Source organism: Maniola hyperantus, chromosome 7, assembly GCF_902806685.2.
Source record: "Maniola hyperantus chromosome 7, iAphHyp1.2, whole genome shotgun sequence".
In the NCBI taxonomy this organism is placed as follows: domain Eukaryota; kingdom Metazoa; phylum Arthropoda; class Insecta; order Lepidoptera; family Nymphalidae; genus Maniola; species Maniola hyperantus.
The window spans coordinates 3608773-3634718 of NC_048542.1; the positions used below are offsets into that span (position 1 = coordinate 3608773).

General features: G+C 38.0%; 2 protein-coding genes across 5 annotated transcripts in view; one reads left to right on the forward strand and one right to left on the reverse strand.

The window, feature by feature from the left end:
* The window catches only part of fus (epithelial splicing regulatory protein fusilli), a 103794-nt gene extending 97222 nt beyond the window's left edge, over nt 1-6572 (reverse strand). For all 3 annotated transcript variants that reach the window (XM_034970055.2, XM_069499742.1, XM_069499741.1), the window contains exon 1: nt 5920-6572. In XM_034970055.2, coding sequence (XP_034825946.1) covers nt 5920-6048 — 129 coding nt within the window. In that variant the 5' untranslated portion in view covers nt 6049-6572. The remainder of the gene's footprint in view (nt 1-5919) is intronic.
* LOC117983486 (N-acetyltransferase eco-like) lies at nt 1199-25637 on the forward strand. 2 transcript variants are annotated; one of them, XM_069499736.1, is made up of 10 exons: nt 1199-1282; nt 14935-15993; nt 16634-17185; nt 17736-17876; nt 18048-18152; nt 18599-18714; nt 19036-19104; nt 21489-21653; nt 22109-22230; nt 22760-25637. In XM_069499736.1, the coding sequence occupies exons 2-10, from the start codon at nt 14958-14960 to the stop codon at nt 22962-22964; spliced, it is 2511 nt and encodes an 836-aa protein (XP_069355837.1). In that variant the 5' UTR covers nt 1199-1282; nt 14935-14957; the 3' UTR covers nt 22965-25637. The 2 variants fall into 2 exon arrangements, with proteins under 2 accessions (XP_069355837.1, XP_034825943.1); XM_034970052.2 differs by lacking the exon at nt 1199-1282 and adding an exon at nt 13825-14365.
* Nucleotides 25638-25946: the final 309 nt, after the last annotated feature.

The window sequence follows — 25946 nt, forward strand, 5'->3', positions numbered from 1 at the left end:
ACTATTATCTAATCTACCTATACCGTGCAGATGGCAAATCTCTGTGACCGTATGAATAAAACGTCTGACCCCGGACACGTGTGAAACTTTTTTTTAATGAATGGCGAGCAAACAAGTAGACGGTTAAACTGATATTAAGTGATTACCGCCAACCATGAACATTTGCAGCACCAGAGGAACCGCCAATGCATTGAAGCCTATTCAGGAATTTGTTGCTTTAGTTTTAAGTTCGCGTAAAAATTATCACCACTATAATATCATCATCTTACAAATGCAAACCGACTATCAAAAAGCGTAATTTTTTTACCTACTTTGAATAAACGTTTTGACTTTTGACTTTTGTTGATCCACACTTTGAATAATCCCATGTTGAAATCCAGTGATACTTGCACTGATACTAAATCTATAACCTATTTCCCGTATTGTCCAGTTAATATATTTTCCATGTTACAATCGATTAACTAAGAATGTAATTAGTTTAGACTTAAGAAAACCATTAAATCTAAAATTAGATTATTAACTTACCAAGCAATTATTTCCTTAGTTTTAGGAAAACCTGAAAGTGACGTTCAATGTCGTTACGAACTAAAATTATATAGGTAGACTTATAGAATTTTATTTCGATTCAAAGGTAGGAAAAACAGAACGGAATTTATTATTTGATGAAAACTTTCACTATCGTGCAGATTACTGTTGGAGAAAAAAGTGACTGCGTAATGCGGAGCGCTGAGGACGCTTTCGTTCCAACACGAGCTACGCCAGCCTCGCCAGCCATCTTGTCGGTGATATCTAACTGTGATTTTGACACATTTTCGGCTGAATGAATATACTTCAAGACAAGCGACAAACTAACAAACTACTCCGCCTGGACAGAGGTAAACTAGAAAGGTGGTGGGACTCATAACAAGGCATAGCCCACTAAACAAACACCGTTTCGTTATAGGTGTCGACAGTCCTCTGTGCAGGGCCTGCATAAAGATCGATGAAACACCGACGCGCGTCCGACCGACGTGCTCCTAGAGTGCACGGGCGTGGTAAAACAACGCGAGCGCCATCTGGGTTCCCCAACCTCACTCCATGAAGCCTTTGACATTTTGACAACCTAGGCGGTCTACTCGGCTTCTGGAGCGAGCTTTGATGGCTGGAGTGAAGACTTCAGCCGGGAAGGGGCAATGCACGCACAACAGACGGAAACGTTTAAGTGCGGAAACCAGCCCAGAGCGAAGAAGAAGATACAAAGCCCAAAAATAGGAGTAATGTTTTCGGGGCTCATGTATTGTATGTATGTGAATTTATGTATGCCACCATAACCTCTAATTGCCAGAACAGATTTGGATTTTTGGAATCTCGTTCTACATCATCCCGAGTTACACTAAGCCATAAATTTTTTGAAAAAAAATCATTATAGCGGCATTTTCAAATGTGAAAAAAAAGATTATTTAAGTACTTATTTTTCACTTACTTGATAAACACCAGACCTGATGCAGTGTAGACTGCAAACCATAGGGCTTTAAAAAAGTACTTGTTAGAGATTTATTTTCGAGCAAAATGTCAAAATCAGACTCTCATCATCGACATTAATGCACGTTTTCGACCATTTGAGAATTTGTTTGTGAAAGTTTGAAAACAGCCTTTGAAACCAGTTTTTTTTAAAGCAAAATAGTGCGAGGTAGATAGGCTTGCGCTTGAGGACAATCATGTCTGGTGTGCAATTATGAGGCCCAGGTTGGAGCGTGCTTGCGTCTAAGGTACCTATTTACTCTTAGGTACATTGAAGTACATAACTTTACTTATGTACTGAAAAACAACAATCCTTCTAAAGCTATAAATATAGCAACTGACTTGTCATCTTACTAAGTAGGTAATATAATAAACAGATGATGCCCCCGACCTCGTCCACGTGGATTTAGGTTTTTTAAAAATCCCGTGGGAACTCTTTGATTTTCCGAAATAAGAAGTTGCCTATGTCTTTTCCCGGGATGTAAGCTAGCACTGTACCAAATTTCATCAAAATTGGTTAAACTGTTGGGCCGTGAAAAGCTAGCAGACAGACAGACTTTCGCATTTATAATTTTGGTATGGATAACAAACATCCAAACTTTCAGATGTTTGTTAGTCCTTCACGCCACAAAGACTGAACCGATTTGGCTGTTTGGAATGGAGATAATAGCTTATATAAATTAGCACATAGCTTCTTTATATCTAAGAGTTTGTGAGTTCTCAAAATGAAGGTATGCAATATAACTTATCTTCCGCTTCCTGACATATGAGGTCAGCCCTTGGAATGGGTCAGCCTAATATGTCTTCTTCTTCCACGCTTCTGTCATCCGTCAACGCATTATCCACCCCTTTAACTCGCATATTATATCCTCTTTCACGCAATCTCGTTTGTCCTCCCACATTCATATTAGGTACATACAATAAAACAAACTTTTTAAAAAGACCTTCTAGTTATTTACGAATTCATAAAATCATGATTGTGATTTGATAAAGTATAAAAAACGAGCTTTATATTCAAATCAAAATTACAGACTGTAAAGATAACGCGGATCAGATACTTACGTATATCTGGATAAAACTCGAATAATAATACCCAACGTATTTATTTTTGTTAGAACTTTTTGTTGATTATACTCACCACATTATGTTGCAAAGTTAAGAAACAGGTTTGACTTTGAAGTAAGCAAAGATCATCACTTTATTTAATGGCGTCTTAACAAGCTGAAACGTACAAATCTTGTCGCTATCCAGTCTTCATTTATTGGATGACCTTCATTACTTTGGATGTAAAGCCCGAAGCATACAAAATTCTCGACTGCGGGCGTACCTTTTCAACACAGCAATACAAAGAATAAAATCGACTTACTAAACACCGTCATAACCTAGTTGCAGTTGATTAAAAACAATTTCGCAAATCGCGAATTAAAAAAACGAGCCGAGTTGAGAACTACATCCTTTTTGGCAGTCTGTTAAAAAGTTGCGTGGAACAAATCAGTTACTAACCTAACCTAACCTACCCACAATAAATTATATTCATAATTCTTTATGGTAGTGTTTTATTCTACACTTTTTAGGGTTCCGTACCTCAAAAGGAAAAAAGGAACCCTTATAGGATCACTCCGTTGTCTGTATGTCTGTCCGTCTGTCGTGTCTGTCAAGAAAACCTATAGGGTACTTCCCGTTGACCTAGAATTGTTTGGCAGGTAGGGTAGGTCTTAAAGTAAAGGGAAAAATCCGAAAACAGCGAATTAGTGGTTAGTTCACAAAAAAAAATTAAAATGTGTTCATGAACAAATAAAACTATTGAAAATAGTTTTATTCTTCTTTTATTTCTACGAGGTAACGCTGCCAGCGTTCTGGGCACCCTGCCTCGTTGCGGTGGTTTAGATGATATTTTCGATCTGTAATTTTTACGTTTAATTATTTAAATTCATATTAAAATTAATAAATTTAAAAACTGAAAAAAAAAGTGGGGTATCATATGAAAGAGTTTTACCTGTACATTCTAAAACAGATTTTTATTTATTTTTATGCATAATAATAGTTTTTAATTTATCGTGCAAAATATCGAAAAAATACGACTGTAGTACGGAACCCTCAGTGCGCGGGTCTGACTCACACTTGGCCAGTTTTTTTGATAGAAAATCTCTTTTTTAAATCGGTCACAAAGCGGTTAAACATTACTTTTTTTTAGAAATTTGACATCATTTTTGTGAACATTTTATACCTATCACAAGCAGTTAAATTTTGCAAATCATTTTTAGTTTCGCAACTATTCACTCCGCACGTACTATCGCATGTCTACTTCCCTTTTACTGTTTACAGACGTCCCAACTTTGTTGGCGCCGACATGGTCGTTACCCGGACAAACTTGATTTGACAGAACTACGATAGGTAACCACAGATAACGCAACTTTCAGCTTTTATAAATCATCTAGTCAGAATTTTAGTTTGATAGCATAGCTCTACAGTAATCGCAATCTCTGATTGACTGACACTCTGTCACTATTGGATACAACGCACAATGCAGCAAGAATAGCATAAATTCAGTCAATCACACAACTGTGCGATTGTAGCAAAGTGAGAACCACAACTTTCGTGGTAAAAGGGCTGGATGTCGGTGATAGACACTGATGGGACGATGTACTGTACAACACCAACACCAAGACAACATATTAAAAAAATTGAATAGATGGGTCATGGAGATAGGAGGGATGGGTCATGGGGCTCACGGTGGGCATGCAGTATCTTGGTAGTCTAGTGCCGCCACTAACTGTACTTATTCCGTAACGAGTTTGTTGGACTGTTTGCGTTAAGTAAAACTCAATGGAGGATTTGGCGAACAAAACGGTAAAATAATAAGACTTCTGCTCTAAGCCCTTTTTTCTAATCCGGACGTTTTGATCACTGAATGCAAACTTGAACTCATTCCAAGCAAAACGACCTAAAACTATGCTGAAACCGAGTACAAAGATCGTGATTCCGATCAAAACGGTACAATCACAATACAAGGTACCTACTTACCTACTTAAACACTAAAGTTTCAAGAATTTCCATTCAGTTTTTTACTCCTGTAAAATTTCTTGCAATTACTTACATCATTTGGTCGCCAGCGTTTCAAATAAATTATAGTTACTATGGCCACTGAGATACAGTCGGATGGTTTGTAGCTGGCTAAAGTATACCTAACTTTTTGGCTGTTGTTATTTGTTAAGCAGCATAATATAATATTTAATTAATATTGTTATTAATTACTTACTAATAAGGTATTTTTACAAGTACATACATACTCGGTAATGGTGCATATGTACACAATACATAATATTATTGCTTACACAAGTAGACCAGGCCCACTACCTGCCGTGGTTTGACAGGACAGCTACAGTGTGAAATGGCAATAGGATACCTATTTGACAACTAGTCAAATCAGTAACTTTTTATCGAACGTCAAAACGCGCGCTTAGTAGGTACCTATGCGAGCTACTATAAAAATACTGAAATGTGACGTCACAATCATTTGACGTGCTTTTTTTTAGTTTACTCGATAATTTAAAATGGTTATTAAACTTAAAACTAACAAAGGGCGTGGATTTAACATATTTTGGAAGACCTTCTAATCAATAATCACTGAGAAATAACTTATTTTTGTCATTTTTTATTATTTTTGCCCCATGCGCAGGAAACCAGCATGGTCGTTTAAAATAGTTCATGTTTGTGAATAGATACCTAGCCGTGTACACGCAACATATTGGTTTCAGAGACCTCTTGGTAATAAAATAGTTTAGTAGGTACCTACCTAGTACAAACGTTTTACAAGTGCTTATGAATAATGTGAAATAGTGAATAATGATTCGTATAAAATTCCAGTAAAGTAGAAATTAAAAAATCAACTCCTAAAATACTTAATTGTCAGAAGTTGTCCCGATTTTATTTCCAAAATTATGGTTACACTGGCTACATCATCCGTCAAAAAAAATCGAATAAAAATTCGTGTCAAATATTTACCTACTAGTTACTTAAGGGAGTTTGTGCACTCATCCGTGAAATCACGAATTCCGTAAAAATACGAATCGAATGAGTAGCGACGTACCTATTTGTATGACGGATACGGATGAGTGCACAAACGCCCTTCTGTATCTGTTTGAGCGAGGTAATCTCTGCCAAACGGCTGAACCGAGTTTGAAAGAACTTTTACAGGCATACAGCTATCTATTTTTGTCAAGGATTTTCAGACTGCTGCTAGTGCCTATTTAGTAATATAGGTAGGTAGGTAGGTACTTACTATTACCCATTGTCACCATTGTTTACAAAATATTGTTTGTTAAATTATTGTTTTGCGATCTGCCATTCTCCCACGAAAGTGATGAATGGAAGAGGTCCATGATTTGCGACCTTCGGTAGGTAATGAGGATAAGTTACCTGGTTGGTGAGCGCGTCTATGACGACATAAGCGAGGTACACAGTTTCTTCCTCGTCAGAACCCAACGCGGCGCCTCCCAGCCCCGCCGTGCGGACATGTAAAGCGCACACCCAGCCTCCGGTAATCATCGCGCCATACACTGTCACACACCACACTAGCCGAGTTCACCAAATTAACAGTCCACTCGCATACTAATGTCTAACGGGATACCTCAGTCTCACAGTCCAAGTCCAAAACTACTCGTACCAAGTTAAACACAAACCTGACTGTTACTTAACACTCGCACGGGCACTTACGGTTCAAGTTAGTCTGCAAGTACCGCTATATGACAACGTATACGTAAGCGTTAAACGGCTTTCCGCTAGTGAAAATCTGGAATTAAAAGCTAATTCCATTCGGCGCTACACGAATTCGTGTGCCCGAAACTCCAAAACTCGATAGGTGTCAATGTATACGAAATTCTAGTCCCGGATACGCTCGAATGATTCCGTTCAGTCACTGATTTCACTTTGTGCTCACTGCTTAGAAATTGTTTCGTTTATGGCTGTTTTTGGTGAATATTTATATAATAGATATGTTTTAATTATTTAAATGTTAAGTTAGACACACGTTCGTGTCTTTCGGTACGGTAAATCGACTGGCAGTCGCTTGCCCCCCGTTGACACTGCGCAGGTAAACGCCAGGTGAGGCGAAGCGACGTTGCCAAACCGGTACTTATCATTGATGAGATAGCCGACTGCCGCGTCACTGACTTTACGCCTCGCAGCCTATAAACGCTTGCTTAACACCATTTTCTACGAATTAAGTTGGTAAAAAAACGTCAATGTATCCTAAATTTTTCCCACTTGCCAATGTTGTTACGCTGTCGTAGATAATTTTGTTTGTGAAGGTTTTTATCTAGATGGGTGATTTTGTTCAGTACGTGCTTATACATTGCGTCTATCGTTAGGCGCCTTGCTAAGCCTGTGTACGAAAAGTAGTATTTGATTCGGGTGTCGTTTTGTACTCGACCGTGAGATAATATCAATGAAAATAGCGACTGCATTTTCCAGATACCTCCAATCAGTGTTTCCATGTACACGGTAATTACCGTAGATGCACCGTAATTCAGTCCTAATCTACGGTCAAGGTAATATAGCCATTACCTTGACCGTGTCACCGTTATACAAAAATCACGTTAAAAATTCATAATATACTGCGTAATACGAGTACGAATCTCAGTCACCTTAGCATATTTCGTAATAACAACATTTCTCTTGCTCTCGGTTTAAGCATCAAATCTCAGCAATCTATTTTCGTCCTTATTCAAGCAATTAGGAAGGAGTGAAATGTTATATTGTCATTGTGTGTCATATTAATGAGATTTAACAAAATATTAATATGAATAAATCCGTTTATGAAAAAGATATTGCTATGTTAGGAGAGTCGGATTCAGAATAATATTAATAATTGATTAAAAAGCAAATTCGTGACTTTTTTCTTTTAAAAATGACACGGTAATTTACACGGTACCATTCTTTTAGCTAATCCACCGTAATTTAATCTAGAAACACCGTAATTTTAACCCTTCAACGCGGTAATTCTCGATTTACATATGGAAACACTGCCTCCAATATTACCGTGCCTCCTGTGCTCCATAAGTCCATACACAGTTCGCTGGTTTGCGAGAATAGTGACGTAACTCAAAATTATTGATTTTAGAGAATACCTTTTGAAGTTTTTTCTAAATATTTTATTACATACCGCAATATGAAAATGATTTATTGAGTGTTTGATTTAACTGATTAAAGGTGTACTGTCGAAACACTTAAAAATATTTACTTAACTTAACTTTATTGAAATAATAAAAAAAAATTGTCCTCTAAAGGGAGTTTTAGACAAATCGTTATTCTCGAGATCACATATTATAAAAAATCTACTTATTTTTGGTGAAAATAGACTCAAGTAAGAAAAGTCAGTATAAAATAAGATATATACCTAAGCAATTGCCCAGATCTATTCAAGAATCAAGTAAGTAAAAATAAGACTATAAAAACATACTTGCCTTTATCAGAAACAACGACTGATCTCTAAATTATGTCACTATTCTTGAAAACTGTATGACACTATGACAACTATTGAAATCGACAGTGCATGTCATCGAATCAACTAAGATGAGTCTGTATTTGTGTTTTCTCTCAAATGAATAAGGACGCTTCTTCTTTTTAACGAACGTTGACGCGAAATCGGCGTTGCGTTTCTGTTCACAATAAAATATCAAAGATTTCAAGTAGGTATATAATCAGTCAGTGAAGATTTCTGATCGTTTTTATACTTAACCCAATTTGACAGAATTTTGAGTTACGCTACTATTTTCGCAAGTCAGCGAGTTTTTCTTATTTATATTTAAAACAACGTTATAAAAGCAAGTTTAGTAGGTATTCTTTGTTTAGTCATGGTCATGTGACATTCTTCAAAATGTAAAATGAATAAGTAAAAGACCCTGAAGGCTGAAATATAAGGGAACCTATAAAGATCTGATAGAGAGCACAGGTTTTAAGCTAAACCATGTCAAGAACCAAGTACTTACCTATCATAGATTCATAGCAAAATTAAGCCAAGTATTTAGCATTGTGCCATCTGTTTCCGTCGTAATCTATGATGACTGATGAGATAAAAAGAGATGACATAAAAATATAATATCCTTTTTTATCTTTGCAGATAGCATAAAGCACGTTTGAATATTTTTTGCGAAGGTAAAATACCTATTCCATAAATAAAGTAGGTATTTAGTAGGTAGGTGCCTACATACTTTTGACTTAGTTTTAAATTTTAATTGTAGAACCAACTCACTTCAGCGGTGTTCCCACTACATTTCAACTAATGGGGTTATTCAAAGGGCGCATCAACGAATTCCGGAAAAGCCGGCGCATTGGCGGCACATGAGTAGGTACCTATTAACTGTTACTAACTAATAGGTACATAATTAACTACGTCAGTATATAAATGTATCAGTTTTTTTTGAGTTTTAAGACACATGTTACATTACATATCTTGCATTACAATTTACATACATTGTGATCATCTCAATGCATCGTCGGACCCATAAGTATCTACTGAGCAGGGGTCTTCTCTCAGAATGAGAAAGGTGTAGGCCATAGTCTATCACTCTAGTCAAGTGCGGATTGGCTGACTTTACCTATTTTGAACTCTCAGAGATTCTGATTTCCTCAAGATGGTTATTTTTTATTAAGTAGGTACCTACTTAAAAGTTAAAACGCACATAGGTACCTACCTACATATTATAACTCTGAAAAGTTAAAGGTAAGTAGACCCCGAGATTGAACCCAGGCCGCACACAATAACCGCTGACGCTACACTACAATACATCAACTGGGTTGGGTCATTGGGTGGCAGCGCCTTGAAAATTAACGAGGTACGTTTACTTCAAAATTACGAAAACATACAACGAAATCGTATTTTTTTTCCTCGTAACTACTAATTATGGTTTACCTGCACATTGAGTAACAATAATTAAGTTGGTAAGTTGGTAGGTACCTAATTACTGTACTTATCAGTTTTTGTATGTTTTAAGTAGGTAGGTACCTAGGTACCTAATTTACGTAAGCCGTAAATGGTTGGTAGGTACTCTAATGAGTCCACCCTGGTCGGCTGCATAGGGAGAGACTTGTCACCACCGGCTGTTATAGCGGCAATGCTGGACGACAATGAAGCATGGCGGGCAGTGGTCTCCTTCTGTGAAACAGTAATGTTCAAGAAGGAGGCCGCCGAGCAGGTTTGCGAGCGAGCTGATCCTGCTCGAAGGCGGAGATATCAGGGCGGCGTTGATCAACGTCCTGATCAGTCTAACCAATAGTCCCTGGCGCTAGGACTTCGAGGATGTGTCCAACGGGCGTCGTACTTCTACATAATATCTTCTGTGCTTCTACCCAATGCGGGCGGGCGCAGGTGACATGCAGGGGGGCGGGGCGCCCCCCCGCCTCATACCCCGACTGCCATCTCAACCTGTCGCGTACCTATACTATACCTAATACGGATATATATACGGAAACCTATACCTAACTTACCGTGTGTTCTGAGTCAGATCACACGGTAAGGCAGGGTTCCGTATCTATCTTCTGACACGCACTTGACAGTTTTTTTCGTTCATTGTTTTTGACGATCTGTGGTGAAATTTAAAAGTTCGCTGATGACCTTACAATCAAGAAGATCTTGGATTCTCAGTTAGGATTTAAAAAAAAATAAGCGTTGATTTGGTCGGATGATTCCACATGCTCTCTGGGGCTCACCTCCAAATTTCGGTCACCCATCCAGTTACCGACTGCAGTCAAAGCTTGCCCAAAATAAATTGATTGTATTTGATAGCCTATATTAGATAAGCTAGATGTAAGTTACAAGATGTAACTTTTAGAAAGAAGCTATAGTTAAACTAGTAAACGGTCCTAAATTGACTACTGGCAATGACGTCAATCAAATTTAAGCCTTATTGAATATGCAAATTGAGTCTAAAATTGATTAATGATGCCAGCAGAAATGGGTCACACTCTAGATTGTTTATTGTTCAGTAATGTGAGGTGTGGGCGTCCATCTTGGATTTACGGAAACGGGCCAATCAGAGGCGAGGGAGGTCGGGGCGGCGCGTGCGCATGTATTAGGACGTTTTAGGACGAAGTTTAGCTAATCATTAATTAGTTTTCGTCTAATACTATTATGCAAGAAGTTCTAATTAACAATGTAGGTACCTACCTACTTATTCCAATCTAAGTTCCAACAGAGATCTCTTTTAACGTACCATCAGCAACAAAAAAATTCGCCTAAGTAGGATTCAAAATTCATCTAGTAGGTAGGTATGTAGATGTAGGTAGCTGTTAGATACACAGATTAGAGAAGTAAAGGTAAAGGAAGTAGGTACTTACCTACATCTCTAATCTGTGTGTAGATGCCTATAACCTGAGTAAGTACCTATATAATATACTTAGGTATAGGTATCTATTACCTAGCTAGATTTTAATTTTTTATTTATAATAAGCGAGTAAAGCAGGTGGGTCATCTGATGTTGAGTTGAGTGAATACCGCCGCCCAAACATTTGCAGCACCAGAGGAACCGCCAATGCGTTGGGTTGTCGGCTTTTCAGGAATTTTTGATTCGCCCCTTTATTCAAAACGTTGAATAGTAAACAAAAACATCGTGAGGAAACCTGCATGCCTAAGTGTTCCCCATAACGTTTTCAAAGGTGTGTGAAATAAATCTTACAGCATCTGCATTTGGCCAGCGTGATGGACTGAGGCCTAAACCCTTCTCATTCTGAAAGGAGACCGTGCTCAATTCACTTACTCAGCAGTGGGCCAGCGATGGATCAAAATGATGATTTTTTAACCTTTTTTCATGTTCATGGAAGTAAAGCAAACAATGATAAAATTAATAAGGATACAATGAAACCCTGAAAACAATTCTTCAGTATTTTAATTTAAAGACACAAGAAAATATGTAAAGCGCCTTGAACACATTGGGCCAATTCACTTCGCGAATGCAAAAGGCGATTTTGTCAGTTCGGGCAGCTTCGGCTTCGTAGAGCGTGGTCTCAGTCATTCATATGTGACGTAGACGACCAAGACTAACGCCCTACGAAGCCGAAACTATCGATTAATACAATACTTAGTAGGTAACGGGGCGCTGTTACAGCCGCCAATCTGGCGAGGCATGGAAAATCGTGTAAATACCTTTCATCTCTCCGCTTTGTTACGAACACATTCCAATAATAATTGGTGTACGTTCTCAGGACTATCGCAATCAGGACATTTAGGTGATAAGGCTTTTTTCATTAGGAAACCAAAATTGAGTGGATTGTGTCCGGAAATCCTTTCTAATTAGCGCAACTTGGACTAGATTAAACAGCGCAAAACGCTGGCAAGGTTTAAGTACCAGTAAGGTTTCGGCCAGCATTGCCGAAAGTAATAGGTCATTGTATACTGGAGCTTTAAAATGTAACAAAAGGTTCACATAGGTACATTGTTTAACTTTATAATCATTGTGTTAACAGTTTAAAACAATCACATTTATTATAATAGGTTCCCATCAAAAACATTTTACCTATCTATCTTAAATAAGGACCTATCTATCTTAAATAAGGTAAGGTATAGACAATAGACATAGAGCGGACTTTATGGAATTACTTAATTAAATTCATTTGTGTCTACAATATTCTTATTATGACTAGCTGATGCCAGCGACTTCTTTCGCTTGGATATACTTAGGTTTGTTAAAAGCCCGTAGGAACTCTTTGATTTTCCGGGATAAAAGTAGCCTGTGTCACTCTCCAGTCTTGCAAAAAATCACGTCGATCCGTTGCACCCTCGCCGCCTTCCTAATTCCTATCCACCTTCTCGACTGGCGGAACAGTAGAATATAGAATAGAATTTTCGAAGAAGCGCGTGGGATTTTCTTGAACGGAGTTCAATCATGTAGTCGTGGTTTGGAACTTTGGTAGAATGGTAAATGGTACAATATTAATTTTATTCACCATCAACAGTTGCCAAAAACGCATAGCTTAGGAGTGCAGTAAAATACCTACCTTGCAGCATCAGTATTAAGGAGTAGGACCTTGGAGTTAAATAATGGTGTCTATGTTTGGCATCTACAATATTATTTTACAAACAACAGTCCCTGAATACCTAACACTTAGAAGTGCAGTAGCCTGCATCATCAGGGTTGAAGAGTTGTGACATGGAGTTCAATCATGAAGTCGTTGCTTGGTACCTAAGCATACCTTTAATATCAATTCACCATCGACAGTTAGGTACTAAATCAGCAGGTCCAAATCCAAAAGTGCAGCAGTTACCATCTATGGTTAAGAAGTTGGGACTTGGAGTTTCATGTAGATACCTGCCTGCCTGCTTTGCTTGGTACTGTACCTACATACAACATTAATTTTTATTTTGAAGACTCCCTGGCTCAGTGGAGAGCGCTTTATCAGTGGAAGGTCCCAGGTTTAATTCCCGGCAGGGGCAATTACAAATTTTATTATTTCTAAATTTCCTCTGGTCTGGTTTGGTCTGGCTTTGGCTGTGAATAGTTATCATATCACCCTACCGGCAAAACCGTGCCGCCAAGCGATTTAGCGTTCCGGTACGATCAACGAGGCCATGATCATAGATCGTATTCGTAGGTCTATTCATCAATGCCTAGTTTAATAGTTAACTATATGTACCTACGATAAATTGCACACGCCAGCTTAAGCTCAGCCGAAATAAAAATATAGATACCATCAGCTCGAAACTTCAGTCTAGTGTCTAGTGCTGACGTCACTAAAATGGCGGCCACGCACATTAGCAATTTGCGGGCCTTATATTATAGATACTATGAATTCGGTATACCTATGGTTAGTTAGGTAGGTACTTAATAAGGATTATACAAGTGGTAAGTTGGTATAGTTCTCGGAGGATCAAAAAGTTCCCATATGAAAAAACTTAAATCCAGACAAACAAAGTCGCGTGCATCATCTGTTTTAAAATAAGACATCAAATACGAGTAGGTAGTTACTTAATTACTAGATGGATTAGCAACGTTACTATTTTTGTGAGTAGTATCACAGACCAATAACATAATAATAGGATATAGTATTTCGATTCGAACCTTGGATGAATGATCAAATTTTGAATTGTAGCGCCAAATGGCGTTAACCTTGCCATTAAAAAAATACTTAATTAAATTATTTAAACTTGATTTTAGTTATCACTTATCCTTATAAAAGAAATTCAGAAGATTACCTTTTGTTAATTCAATAATAAACACAAAAATAACTTCTCTATTAACAATATTTAATTTGGAGTATTATTTACCTCATTCATTCTTTCAAGGTAGCAACATCGTCACCAAACGTGACAGATGTTTACGCGCCAAACAATATGCCATAATGGTTGCTGGCTAAACGTTTGCGAAAAGTTTTGATTACTCGAGTTTTTGATTGTTTTACGTTTTACCCTTCATATTTGATGTGTGTCTGAATAAAAATTAATGTGGGCATATTTCTAAAAAATTAACTCCAAGATTATGTAGTATGTTTACATAAAAAGTGGGGTAAATGGCCTTATGTCTAGGCGGGAAAGGCAGGTGCTAAAAACTGGACGCGTGTGTTTTATCCTTGTGACTTAAAAAATACTGTTTTTATGAAGTGAATCGTGGTAAAACAATGGCTGCGACTACTCCGCGGCGTTCCTTGCGTATTCCTCATACGCATACTCCAAAAATGACTGAGAGGAAAAAGACCTTGTTTGTTGAGAATGAGGCAGGGAGGGAGTCCCTGACAAAGCACCGGCATCTTCCCGTGGTGGAAAGTGAAAGTGACAGCGATGATTGTGATCTAGGAATCATCAGCACCCTGGATTCCAGCTCTAGTGATGAAACAGACCAGAATGTTCCTAAAACACCAGAAAGGAGTGTTTGGCGTTAGTATACTGTATATAAATAGGTATTTTAAAATAATGATTAAGTAATGACTAGCGACACTTCAATGTGAAATCAAGTAGTTACAAAGCTCATAAATAAAGCCTTGATAGTATAAATGGTGGTGTAGTATCAGAATGGTTAAGGTTTGAAGTTTTGACTTACATATTATCACATTCCTTATGTTTTAAGTAGCTTTATATAAAAGCTTTACAATTAATTTGTGTATTCTAGCTATGTGAACAAAACCTTGTTGCTAACAGACTCTTATTTAGGCACTAATAAATTCTACCACTTTCTGAAGAACTTTGAGCTAATTTGGATTGAAGCTGATATAGATTACTATAAGCCTTTGAAAGTATGGTGTTTTATAAATATTGCCATAGCCAATCTTTAAAGTCATTGTTTTGTTTTCTTGTAAGTTAAACTTACACTTTAACAAATTTTAGAGTTTCAGTCAGCTCTGATGTTATTCTACTATTACTTACAATCATCACATCACAATGAAATCAATCAATCACAATGAAAACATCCCGAAACCGCTAAGTCTAATCAATGCTTGTTTCAACAGATGATACAAGAAGCCACAAGTCCATGAACAGTTTGAAGAACTTCATGAAATCACCCTTCACATTAAATAAATATCAAACCAGGCACTCATGTCCAGAGGCGCAATGTGGTTCCTTATCAACACCGGCTACACCGCACATACAACACCATCCAGGCACTCCATCCTCAACCCATTCATGTGCCAGTGCTCATACTGTGTCCTCCACTTCGAGCAAAGCCAGGAAAAGCTTAGCCAGCCTTATCGCAGACACAGAAAGCTGCAGCAGCTCTTTGAAAGACCTTAATTTCGACACAGATTCCGGCACAGATTCAAAAGAAAACACACCTACTAAAACTTTACGTCGATCGGCAAGACGACGCAAAATGACGCCGAAATTCCAAAGCTTTAAAGGCATACTAGTCGAGCAAAAGAAAAATGTTACACCAATAAAAAATGCTGTTGTGTGCTTAACTAAAATGGATTTAAGTAGCTACATCTCTCCTACGCAGATGTTGAAAACACCACATAATAGTTCAGAGAATAATTCTCCACCGAAACGTCATCGTAGATCTGTAATAGAAATTGCAGAGAGTCCCGAGTCCTGTGGGAGCGAAAAGAGCTATAAGAGGCTTCATTATGAAGGAATGACTGATATAGGTCCGATACCTAAACAACCTCGTCTAGACCCATCCGTAGCACCTAAAGCTCGCCTATCTCTCTTCAATAGCGACAGACTTAAAGAAATTCTCTCTACCAAGTCATTTTATGGCAAATCCAACCCTGATTTGAACACTACTATCACTACGAAGTTATCAAATGCTATAGAAACTGTAAATACTCAACGCAGGCGTCCATTTTCCCATTCTCATTCCCACAGACGTAAAAGGAAGCCTGGTCAGATTAATATGGGCGTTAGACATAGGATCCGGAAGCCAAAAATACATAAGTCGAAGATAGTTAGTGGACAGTTAAATAATTCAGCTTCTAACACTTTTATAGCGAATGCCAGTATTGAATACTCTGCAGCTAATAAGTCTGTGAACAAAGATGTTTCAATTTTAAGCCAGTCATCTGTGGATGGTAAGTTTTATATTTTTATATATTACTAGACGATACCCGCGACTTTGTCCGCGTGGATTTAGGTTTTTGAAAATCCTGTGGGAACTCTTCAATTTTCCGGGATAAAAAGTAGCCTATGTGTTAATCCAGGGTATAATCTATCTCCATTCCAAATTTCATCCAAATCCGTTCAGCCGTTTTTGCGTGATTGAGTAACAAACATCCGAACATCCACACTTTCACATTTATAATATTATTAGGATTAAAATAAAATAAAAATAAATAAATAAAATAAAAATCTTTTTTATTCAAATAAAACTTTTAAAAGTACTTTCGAATAGTTGGATGCATCTACCACTGGTTCGGAATGCCTTTCCTACCGAGAAGAACCAGCAAGAAACTCGGCGGTTGCTCTTTTCAAATATTTGATATAGGTACAAGATTATGCCATTAGGGTTATAAATATTTAATTACAAACTGCATTATTAAAACGAAAATTAGAAATTAAAACCCTTGTACATTCAAGTGTGTGATTGGATATTATTAGTATCCAATGTTATTCTTAAGCAACATCAGCATAAGAGGAATTCAAACCTTACAGTCCTGGGACTGATATTAAATTCAACAGAACAAAGAACTAACCCTATTAAATATTTTCTAGAAAAAGCTGACCCATTCGACAAAGAAAAACAAACTATAGAAGCACTTCTCAGCCAGTGGACAGAGGAAGAGGTTCCAGAGTCAGAACTGATCTACACAAAACCACAGGAGTTACCATGTTTCAACAGCACAGTTATAGAAGCAACCAACCAAATCTTCCAACCGGTTACAGCTGTTCCGGTTACTGATGGATCCAAACCATTGGATTCTGAAACAGTTATAGTGGAATTGGGTACTCGAATTGCCAGCCAGGCTACAAATTTACCACAAAATCTGGCTAATATGCCAGAAAATGTTCTTAATATGCCAGGAAGTATGGTTAACACATCAGGGATTACAATGCAACATCTTGATAATATGCCAGAAAATATGGCCGGTATGCCAGAAAATGTGGTGCCACAAGATGCCATAGATTTGCCCTGTGAATCAGGGCAAGATGTAATGATGCTGGATCAGGAAGGGCACACTGCTGCTCATGGGGAGATAAGTAAAGATGGACAGTACTTACCTGTTGAAGGTGGATATATATTTGTGGATGGAACTATTGCACATGGTAAGTAAATTTATTTATTTTTAAAAAAAGAATATTAGCCATGTTAAATGACTAATATTCCCCTTTCCTCCCCAACTAAGCGTCAGGCTTGTGCTAGGAGTAGGTACGATAGTATTGCAACGGGCGGGGTTTGAACCGTCGACCTTTCGGTTTTCAGTCCACTCCTTTACCGGTTGAGCTATTGAGGCTCTGGTAAGTAAAAAAAAAGTATGGTTGACCTAGAATCATGAAATTTGGTAGATAGGTAGGTCTTATAGCACAAGTTAAGGAATAAATCCGAAAACCGTGAATGTGTGTGAATGTGTATGTTCATGAACAAAGAACTAGTATTTCAATTTCAAAGTAAGATAACTATACCAAGTGGGGTATCACATGAAAGGGCTTTACCTGTACATACATTCTAAAACAGATTTTTATTTATTTTATGCATAATAGTTTTTGATTTATCTTGCCAAACGTCGAAAAAATACGACTGTATTATACGGAGCTCTAGTTGCGCGAGTCTGACTCGCACTTGGCCGGTTTTTCATAATGTTTTAATTATTTCTAGGTCAAAAAGAAATACCAGATCTGGATGAAATAGAACGTGAAATGCAAATGCTCGACGAGCAGATACTTCAAATGGCGCAATCCAACAACATTAATGCGGAAGCTATTCTGGCTTCCACGGAGACAGAGCCTGTTGTTGCTGGTGAGTTCTAACTTTCCGAACCAGTGGTAGATGCATTTGACGATACAAAAGTCACTTTTTGTTTGTTTTGGTTTGATTTTAGTCGGTACGGTTAAGAAACTGTTTTCTGCGTAAACGAATTTCGCCGATGCCCGAAAGTGGTAGTACTGTATTTAGTTACTTTTTTCACAGATGTAAATGTCGTCAATTCTACAGAGGAAAACAAGGAAAAGTCACAAAGGCTTTTCGCAATTTTCAGCGAACCCAATCCTGGTATTAGTACACCAAGATCTAAACGTAAGTTGTATTACGGTATTTTACACCAAGCGAGAAAAAGATCTAAAAATGTATAAACAAGATAGTTTTAGAAATAATCAATCGAAAAATATTAATTTCAGCTTATAAAACTATATAATTCATTTTAAAGATTTCACTTTTTTATCTGTTCTACAAATATCCAAAACGCATGACACCGTAGCCGCCATGTTAATTCCGACGTCACACGGATTGAAATTGTTTCACTAAGAAAACGCCGTTGCTTGCCAATCCGTGTGACGTCATGACAGCTCACGAACCTAAAAAGATGGCAAGCAGCGCTTACGCGGCGATGTTAAAATGCATGTTTATTGCATTTATCGAGCGAATAAAATTTTTATATTTTTTTTGGTAGTTTATTATCACTTTAGGATCAAATTAAGACACTTTGCAAAAAAAGGGTATTTAATTTTATATCATTGTGGTAGGCACTGAGGAAAGAAGCAAGAAACTACTAAAGAGTGGAAATAACCAGTACATCATCGATGCTGGACAAAAGAAAATTGGCGCCACACAGTGTACGGCGTGCGGTGTTATTTACCAGGTTTGTCTTTTTATTCCATATCCCCTGGAAATGAAAAATCATGTCAAAGATACGGCTTGCGGGCCGCGTCCGGCACTTAATTTTATTAACTTTTTTTAATATTTTTTTTAAATGTTATTTTATATTTCAATAAAAAATTTGAAAACGTGTTTCCGGTTCAAATATTAGCCACCTGATTTGACCATGGCCCGCTATCACCCCCTAAATCCCTTACCAAATAAAGTCCTCATACAAATACATTTATTAAAGGTAACCCAATAAAGTAATAAAAAATTGGGAGTCAAATTCCCAATTAAGAAAACGTATTTTCAAATTGTGCAGATTGGTGATCCTCAAGACGAGCACGACCATCTGGTACATCACGACGCTATCGATGTGCTTAGGTTCAATGTGAGTATTGTATATTAATTTTTATGGTTCCGTACCCAACAGGACCCTCTTACAGACCTCCGCTGTCGAACCGACTGTCTGTTCGCCGGCTGTATCTCGTGAACCGTAATAGATAGAGAACTATGTTTTCAGAGTGTGTATTTCTATTGTAGCTATTACAACGAATAATAATAACTTAAAATGGCCGCCATGCAAATTTTTTTTTAAAGTACATTATATCTTGTACGATGGTACAGAACCCTTTTCGTTTGCGAGTCCCACACCACTTTTTTTTGTCTCTTTACTTATCTCTATAACTCTGAAAGTGCGAATATAGGTGTGACTGATCTATCAACCAGGTGCCAGAACAACGAGGACCAACTAAAAATGGACATACTGGCTTCACATCAGGCAGATAAAAACTTTGCTAAATTCTGGAAAGCAACAAAGCGTCTTGACTATAAGTCAAACTTACCTGCGAGCGTAGATGGTGAGCATGAACCAAAGTTGATTGCCGAGTTGTTCTCGCACCACTTCAAGGTTGATCCCTTGCCAGCTAAAAATGTACAGCAGCATGGTTCTATGCCCAGTGACTTTAAAAGTATCGAAGGATCTACTCTACTGTACACACCCGATTGTATAGCCAACGTGGTTAGAAAAATGAAGAGAGGTAAAGCTCCAGGTTTTGACGGGCTGAGCATAGAACACATCTTATTTGCAGGTTTCGATATTTTTCGTATTTTGGCGGAATTATTTACTTTTTGTGTAAATACTGGATATTTGCCGAAAAATCTTATGAGAACGTTGGTGGTTCCAATCCCTAAAAATAAAACTGGTGACCTTTCCAGCCTTAAAAACTATCGGCCGATTTCTTTAGGGACCGTTATAGGTAAAATTCTGGAAAGGCTACTACATCCAAGTATAAAAGGTAACGTAAAGGTTGACGACACGCAGTTTGGTTTTCGTTCTGGACTCTCAACAGATTCTGCAGTTTTCAGTCTTAAATCAACAGTTAACTACTACACTAACAGAGGTACGTCGGTTTATGCTTGCTTCTTAGACCTAAGCCGCGCCTTCGACCTAGTTAACTACCAGCGACTTTGGCAAAAACTAACAACATCGAATGTACCCAGTAAGACTGTAGACCTGTTGAGATACTGGTACGAAAATCAGACAAACTTTGTTAAATGGGGCGACGCCATCTCTAATGACTATATATTAGAGTGTGGCGTACGTCAAGGTGGGCTGACCTCTCCGGACCTCTTTAGCTTATACGTAAACGATCTGATTAAGGAACTTAGAAGTACAAGGATTGGTTGTCATATAGGTACAACTTGCCTGAATAATTTAAGCTACGCTGACGACATGGTACTTCTAAGTCCCTCAATCAGGGGACTTAGAAGATTATTGGCCATCTGCGAGCATTATGCAAGGGATCACGGCCTGAAGTATAATGTTAAAAAGACGCAGATGATGTTATTCCGCTCAGGTAGAGGTCCGGAGAGGATTCCGAAGGTTTTTTTAGATGGTGTACCTATTGAAAGGGTGGATCAGTTCAGGTACTTGGGGCATATCCTAACTGAGGACTTGCGTGATAACCGCGATATAGAACGCGAAAGGAGGGCTCTGGCTGTTCGGTGTAATATGCTCGCACGTCGGTTTGCACGGTGCAGTCCTGAGGCGAAGCTGACGCTGTTTAGAGCATATTGTCAATGCTTCTACACGTGTCAGCTTTGGTTCAACGCCACGAAAAGTGCACGTAGCAGCATCAGAGTGCAGTATAATAACGCATACCGCATTCTGATGAAACTGCCTAAATACTGCAGTGCGTCGGGCATGTTTGCTGACGCCAGAGTGCCCGATTATTTCGCGGTTGTTAGATCTCGTGTTGCGGCATTTTGGTCCCGCATCCGCGATTCTCAAAACGAGGTCCTCAGGGTATGCTCTGAGTGCCCTGAGAATCCCATACTGAAGTACTGGCTTGCCGTACATCGTGACAATAACCGTAAATAAAGTACGAACCTCCTATTTGGGGGCAATCTTTAATTTTAATTTAATTTAAATTTTATTATTGTATACTTTATTATTTTCATTTTATTATTATTATTTTTAACAATTGTACATTTGTATTTGTATTTACTTTTATGTATGTCCAAATGGGTTCAAGTTGCCTAAATAAATGACTATTTTTTTTTTTTTTTTATTTTATTTTATATTTTTTTATTTTATCAACGCACAGCTCAAACTATTGCACTGATCGGGCTGAAATAGCTATTTATGACGTAGACATCCGCTAAGAAAGGATTTTTTTGTTAAAAATTCAACCCCTAAGAGGGTTTAGGGTCCACGCGGACGACGTCGCGATATAACCTAGTGTCCTATAAATTTTGGCGTTTTAATTCCAGGGCTGGAAGGAAGAGTGTATAGTGGACAAGACGGAAACCGGGCGCTGTATTAAGATTCGCGGAGGCGAGTCGGGCTGGAAGCGAGTGGAGAGTGTACTCGCGCGAGTCGTGCACCCGCAGCTGGGGTACGCGCCCGACTTGCCCAGGAAACAACACACGTATACTGTGAGTTTATTACGACGACCTAAAGCTAATCTTATCTAACCTATAAATAAAAAATTTAAAAAAAAAATTAAAAAAAAAACGCGACAGGTCGAATCTCATACCCCGATGAGGCGAGGGGACGCCTCGCACACCCGCGGTCGCCCGCACCGGGTTAGGGCGGGGGCTGTGCGGGTGTGCTGTGTGGTCCCTTCCCGATTGCCATCTCGACCTGTCGCATCCTATAACTAAGAAAATGCGTCGAGGTGTGACGTCAGAATGCACCTCTCCACATCTCATAAGCGGTTCCTCTGGTGCTGCAAATATTCATGGGCGACAGTAATCACTTAACATCAGGTGACCCGACCCGCCTGCTCGTTTACTCACTATTTTTTATAAAAAAATTACATGTATAGATTCTGGTAGGTGTCAATAAACAACAGAGCAGCAGAATTAATAAAACGTTTTTTTCTTTCCAGGCGTACTTATTCATAGAAAAGAGGCAAATAGTGGGGTGTTTGATAATGGAGCCCAAGTCCCGGGCCTACAAACTGTTACCCGGCGAACCTGATTGCTGCAGTGTTAAAGATTACCCTGTCAAGTAAGTCATCATCATGATCAACCCATCACCGGCTCACTACAAAGCACGGGTCTCCTCTCAGAGTGAGAAGGGGTTTGACCATAGACTACGACGCTGGCCATGTGTGGATTGGTAGACTTCACACACCTTTGAGAACATTATGGAGAACTCTCAGGTATGTAGGTTTCCTCACGATGTTTTCCTTCACCGTTAAAGCAAGTGATGTTTAATTAATTAAAACGCACATAACTTCGAAAAGTTAGAGGTGCGTGCCTGGGATCAAACCCCATAGTCTATTACGCTGGCCAAGTGTGGATTGGCAGACTTCACACACCTTTGAGAACATTATGGAGAACTCTCAGGCACGCAGCAGGTTTCCTCACGATGTTTTCCTTCACCCTTAAAGCAAGTGATATTTAATTAAAACGCACATAACTCCGAAAAGATAGAGGTGCGTGCCCGGGATCGAACCCCCGACCTCCCGATTAGAAGGCGGACCTCCTAACCACTAGGCTATCACAGGTTTGTTTATACTTAATCTTCATTACAGATGCGGTGTGTCCCGCATTTGGACGCACAAGTCGTTCCGTCGACGCGGCATTGCTGTGCGACTGCTGGAGTGTGCGCGCGCCTCGCTGCTGCACGGCATGGCGGTGCTGCGCTCCGAGGTCGCCTTCAGTGCGCCCACGCCCGCGGGCAAAGCCCTAGCCACGAGTTACTGTGGAACACCCAACTTTTATGTGTATTTGGACTGATCTTGAGACACAAATAAGTGGCACACACAATGTGTATTTGGGCTGATCTTGAGACACAAATGAGTGGCACACACAACTTTTATGTGTATTTGGACTTATTTGTGAAGTGTTTAGTATGTTTCATCAAGACTGTGGCACACAGAACTTTTACATGTATTTGGACTGATCTTGAGCAAGTGCCATACACAACTTTTGCTTGTATTTAGAGTTTAGACTGATTTGTGAAGTGTTTAGTGTGTTTCATTGTTAGACTGTTTTATGCGGCGATACACATTACTGGGCGAAAGGGTAGATCAGACCTACCCTCGAATATCTCTGTACCTGTTCATCGTTTTCATTCATATTCTAATTACAGTACGCGGCCGAAAGTAATGTATATCGGCCCTTAGAATGACATTTCGGCTTTGTAGAGCGTTGTCTCTGTTACTCATACCTATATCACGTTTTGTCGGTCTCAACGACAGGAACAGCGTTCTACAAATCTGCTGTCTTCCTTCTAAAGGTCGATGTACATTACTTTCGGGCGCGTACTGTGTTACAGCCTACTGATTAAAGGTCCAAACGCACTTACGCTGCGCTGCGCGACGCCACGCGCCGCGGCAATGCCTTGCTCCATACAAACTCATAAACTATATGTGACATGCCGCGTCGCGTTGCGCAGCGCACCGTAAGTGCGTTTGGACATCAACACACAGTCAGTAATTACTGACATCAGCATTGAGGCTGAGAACCTATATTCCTTGCTAATAAGCAGTCAAGAATTATTGTACTGACTAGATGCCAATTTATACTATGTCAGAGTGATGTTGATTTTTTTGTGTATTTTTAACTTTTTTGTGTATTTGTATTTTGGAACGATTTTTAAGTTACTGTGGAACACTTATGTGTATTTGCGCTGATTTTATGAAGTTTTAGTGTTAGTTCAAATGGATTTGTTTTAATGAGTATGACCTTTGTTAATATTTCTGTCATTTGAAAATGAATAAATATTTGAGAAAATACATATTTTCCCAAAAAAACTTTCTAAGCTCAGGTAATATTCGGTAAGTGAAGTAAGAATGCTGAAAATTTTAATGATTGGGACCAAGACATTTTAAACAATGTATAGAGGGATGTGATTTTAATGTTCAACTCTAGAAAATACTCATAATATACATATAATTATTTGGTAGGATAATTTTTGTATTGCAATTTTATTGAAAATTGTTTTAAAATTTGATTTGCCAAATTGGTGAACATATTTTATATAATGATGTGAAGAAGAATACGTAATAACATTTAATTTATGGTAGAAATGAAATTCTTAAATAGCTACTTGTGTGATTTTAAACCTTTTTGTTATGAATTTTGTTTTTTGATTATTCATGAATTCATTTTGATTTTAGATGTGTTTTAATTTTTGACCCTTAAGGGTTATTTCTAAACAATGTTGAGTACTCCAATATTCTTTAGTAGTTTGCTAGTATTTAATAGACATGCTTTAAATATTCGTAAAATAGTTTTCAATTCGAGTTTAGACTAAAGATAAAACTCGTTAATTCATCTAATAGAAGAAAAATTAGTCATTAGCCATTTTTTTATTTAAAATAAATTTAGTTTAATTAAAACATAAAACATGTTTACCTCAAGTCACACGCTTACTAAATGCTCTCTGTTAAACATATTTTTCTTCTATTCTACAATATTGATATTATTCAGGTGTAAACAATTCACTAAACGGAATTGAAAGGTCTAAAATCCTATAGTTCCTTTTCTCTAAGAAGCACTGTATTATATTTGGAGCCTGATGTACTAGTGAATAACACCTATCATTAAGAGGGGTTGATTGGCAGTGCGGTCCACACAAACGTAGTTCTCACAGTTTAATACTAACCTTATTGGTTAGTATTGAAATGAGAGCTCAATGAAATATTGTAGAATTTTATTTTATTTTAGCCTATCTATATTAGCTTCTCGATGTTAATTTATTAAAAATTTCCTTTGTATTTCATGGAGTTTGTGCCTGTGTTTAATTATTTATCAGTCTATACTCTTACAATATAACTTACCAATAAAGAACCGAATCGAAAGTTGGGACGTTAGCCCATAGTACTTGGAAGGTCGGGATTGTTCTTGCGTGTTTTTACACGAGTCAAATTCGTACGAAAACTCATCTACTTATCTATATAAAAGGAAAAGCTGACTGACTGATCTACCAACGCACTAACATGCTGATAGCTATTATGACGTAGACATCCACTAAGTAAGGATTTTTGAATCATCACCCCCCACGGGGGTAAAATAGGGGTTTGAAATTTGAGTAATCCACGCGGTTGAAGTCGCGGGCATAAGCTGCTATAATAATTCCTAATAATTGCTATAATAATTCCTAATATAAAGACTATTGTTCGAGAATATAGACTGGGATAAAATTAAAAACTTGCTAACTTATTTTAGATATGATTTTTTTTATATTTTAGAGGCGACTCCAAAGATGTTCGTACCTTTACATTGCCATAGAATTGTAAATAATATTTATTGAATAATTTTGTTGTTTTAATTGCAAACAAAGATTTTGTACGAACTCGCACGTTACATGTATTATGCTAACATGTTCTTTTATGTTTGGATTGTAATTATTTTTTGAGACATTGCGCTTATGTCATTTTGGTTTTAATAAAAGATATTTTTGATTACTTTTGATTATTATTAATAATACATCCATTCCTACTACCCATTATACGTTACTAGCTCAGAACCTGTAGAAGTAGCCCTATTGTGACTCTGTGACTCTTACTGTTATAGCGAGATAGCTAAATGCATTTAAGCCACGCATCTATACTAAAGTATAAATCCGCGATTTAAGCTCTTCACGCTACGTCAAGTTCTAAGTCTGGCTAACGAAAGAAGACTGAAGAGACTGGAAAAGCGAGGCAAATTTAAAATATTATTAGTATGGCCGCTCTGAAATAAGTAATAATAAAAACAGAATTGGAATTATAA

Bases quoted from the DNA above. Each gene is read 5' to 3' on its own strand.
- LOC117983486 (XM_034970052.2), top strand. From the start codon at position 14,110: ATGGCTGCGACTACTCCGCGGCGTTCCTTGCGTATTCCTCATACGCAT. The intron at 15,994-16,633 runs GTAAGTTTTATA...AATATTTTCTAG, and splicing joins AAGCCAGTCATCTGTGGATG to AAAAAGCTGACCCATTCGAC. The intron at 18,153-18,598 runs GTAAGTTGTATT...TCATTGTGGTAG, and splicing joins TAGTACACCAAGATCTAAAC to GCACTGAGGAAAGAAGCAAG.